The sequence below is a fragment of the Berghia stephanieae genome, chromosome 6 (genome assembly GCF_034508935.2).
Source record: "Berghia stephanieae isolate SIO BIC M18660-M18661 chromosome 6, UCSD_Bste_1.3, whole genome shotgun sequence".
NCBI lineage: Eukaryota > Metazoa > Mollusca > Gastropoda > Nudibranchia > Aeolidiidae > Berghia > Berghia stephanieae.
Window position 1 is genome coordinate 23,529,094 of NC_088365.1, and position 2,500 is coordinate 23,531,593.

Consider the following 2,500-nt stretch of genomic DNA (forward strand, 5'->3'; position numbering starts at 1 on the left):
ACAATCGTAACAAAACACTCTTATCGATGTGCACAATCGTAACAAAACACACTTATCAATGTGCACAATCGTAACAAAACACACTTATCAATGTGCACAATCAATCACGAATGGAATGAGTTACCACGGGAAATTACTGATTTAGAAAATGCAGAAATAGTCAACAGAATACTAAAAACGATTCAGATAAACGACATATATATATAATATATATATATATATATATATATATATATATATATATTATATATATTATATATTATATATATATATATATATATATATATATATATATATATATATATATATATATATATATATATATACAGTACAGAAGTTAGGCCTTAAAAAGAACGACGTCGTTCCATACCTTTTTATACGTATATTAATCACACGTGCCTCTCACTCCATCATTTCAACTATTTACCGTTATATCTTTTCCCTTTGATCTCCAAGAAAAAGAACAAAAAACTGAACACGGAACGTTTTTGGCTCAACCCCCCCCCCCCTTAAGCCAGCAACAAAAGCAAATAAAACCTAATTTCACGTTCACTTCATATTGCAATTGGCTGGAGATGGGTTTTGGAACCGAAACGTTCCAAGCGTTTATGCATTAAAAAAATAAAGGTGTTATATTTATTTTATGTCAAATCTTTCTAGTATAAAATGTGTCATATTTATTTTATGTCAAATCTTTCTAGTATTAAATGTGTGTTATATTTATTTTATGTCAAATCTTTCTAGTATTAAATTAAATGTGTGTTATATTTATTTTATGTCAAGTCTTTCTAGTATTAAATGTGCTATATATTTATTTTAGTTCCAATCTCCACATCGTCTATCAGATTAGTATTCACTTTATCTCCCAGGACTATACACCTCTTTGGAAGCTGAAGACCTCCCTCGAACAGGATTATGAAAATGCCACAAAGGATGTCAAAGAAACGGCCTATAGTTATTGGCCGTGGGATGGGCCAACAAATTGTGTCGCCCCAGTCAAATTCAAATTTCTATTATGCTTTGACTATGCCCAAAGGTGAGCAGTGATGTTTTGTTTTTTTAATATAGAAAAGTTATGAATTTAAAAAAAAAGGAAAATTCAACCCTTTCGCGAGAGTCTACGATGCTGGTTTTCTGTCATTTTTAGAAGGGGTGAAGTGTGGGCTCGTTGCATGATGAGAATATTGCTATGCTATATGCACCATGTCAAGAAGAATCCATGAGGGCAAATTGAAAATAAGTCTTGCCACCCCCACCCTTCTTCGCACAAAAAAGGAGCCTAAGATATGCTTCAAAATCAGCGACCCCCCCCCCCCCCCCAAACTCTCTTGCTCACCGTCACTTTACGTTGTTTTAGTTTACTTCACTATCAAATCACTATCTCTGGTACAGCAATAGATGATGTCGGAGAATTTACATACCTTGGCAGCAAAATCAGTCGGTCGGGTGAAACTTATGAAGACATCATCGCTAGAATCAAGAAATCGCCCAGGCCTTTGCAATGCTGAGACCAATCTGGAAAGCTTCCAGCATATCCACAAACACCAAGCTTGACAATGTTAAAGCAGTCGTGCTCTATGGGTCAGAGACTTGGCGAACAACCCCTCAATTTGAAATGGTTTGACAAGGTACCAAACGCCGACCTTTGATATCCAGGTCAAGGGCAGAGAGTGGAGATTGGTTGGCTATACCCTGAGGAAGGAGCCCTGTAATATAACCAAGCAGGCTCTCGAATGGAACCCGCGGGCAATACTAAACAGGTTCTTCCAAAACAGACCTAGAGGAAAAGCCTTCACCAAGATTTGTGCTTCTCCGATATTACCTGGAGTGAGGCAAAGATCTGTGCAGAGGACAGAAGAAGATGAAAGAGTGCTGTTGAGGCCCAAAACTTCGCCAGGAGCCAAGAGGCAAAGGTCAAGTCAAGTTTACTCCACTCTTTAATCCACTGAAAAAAAACAGTGCACTTATTTACAGTTTCGTGTTTTATGTCTATGCATTTTCATATTTTTTATGTAATTAATTTTATAGCGCATTTCTGTTGACGCAAGTAGCCGATATAATGCTTTTCTTTTTTGGCGTTGAGCCGTTCACTCTACATATTTATAAAACAAACCTTATTTAAATTGAGCCCTTGTTAAGATTTAACTTGTTATTCTTCTTGCAAAATATAATGATATTGATATGGGATTTGTTTCACATATAAATTTTACTTACTGTTCCTCAAAGAAGAATTTTAGTCCACGATGTTCATTACTTGTAACGTTTTCTCCAGTAAGCCGTCCATACTTATATTATATTTCTAGTCGTGTACATATCCTACTGTTCTAGACTTTCCTTGCGGATCAAAAACTGTTAGAATCACGTTGAGAGTTTTTGACTGCGATTTATAATAACCTATGTAGCCCTAGGTAGTTTAAAACTCAAAATTTTGAATAGTTAGCTACCTCTTTGAAATGACATCATGTCTACTTCATATATTATACTCCATCCAGCTACGATC

The 2,500-nt window shown here is 35.6% G+C and overlaps 1 protein-coding gene across 1 annotated transcript in view; it reads left to right on the top strand.

Annotated features, from left to right (window-relative positions):
* LOC144975654 (uncharacterized) overlaps positions 1-2,500 on the top strand; it is a 20,705-nt gene that overhangs the window by 5,223 nt on the left and 12,982 nt on the right. Inside the window, exons 3-4 of the mRNA XM_078919841.1 lie at positions 870-1,036; positions 2,493-2,500. The exon at positions 2,493-2,500 is cut by the window's right edge and continues 176 nt beyond it. Of these exons, the coding sequence (XP_078775967.1) occupies positions 870-1,036; positions 2,493-2,500 (175 nt within the window). The remainder of the gene's footprint in view (positions 1-869; positions 1,037-2,492) is intronic.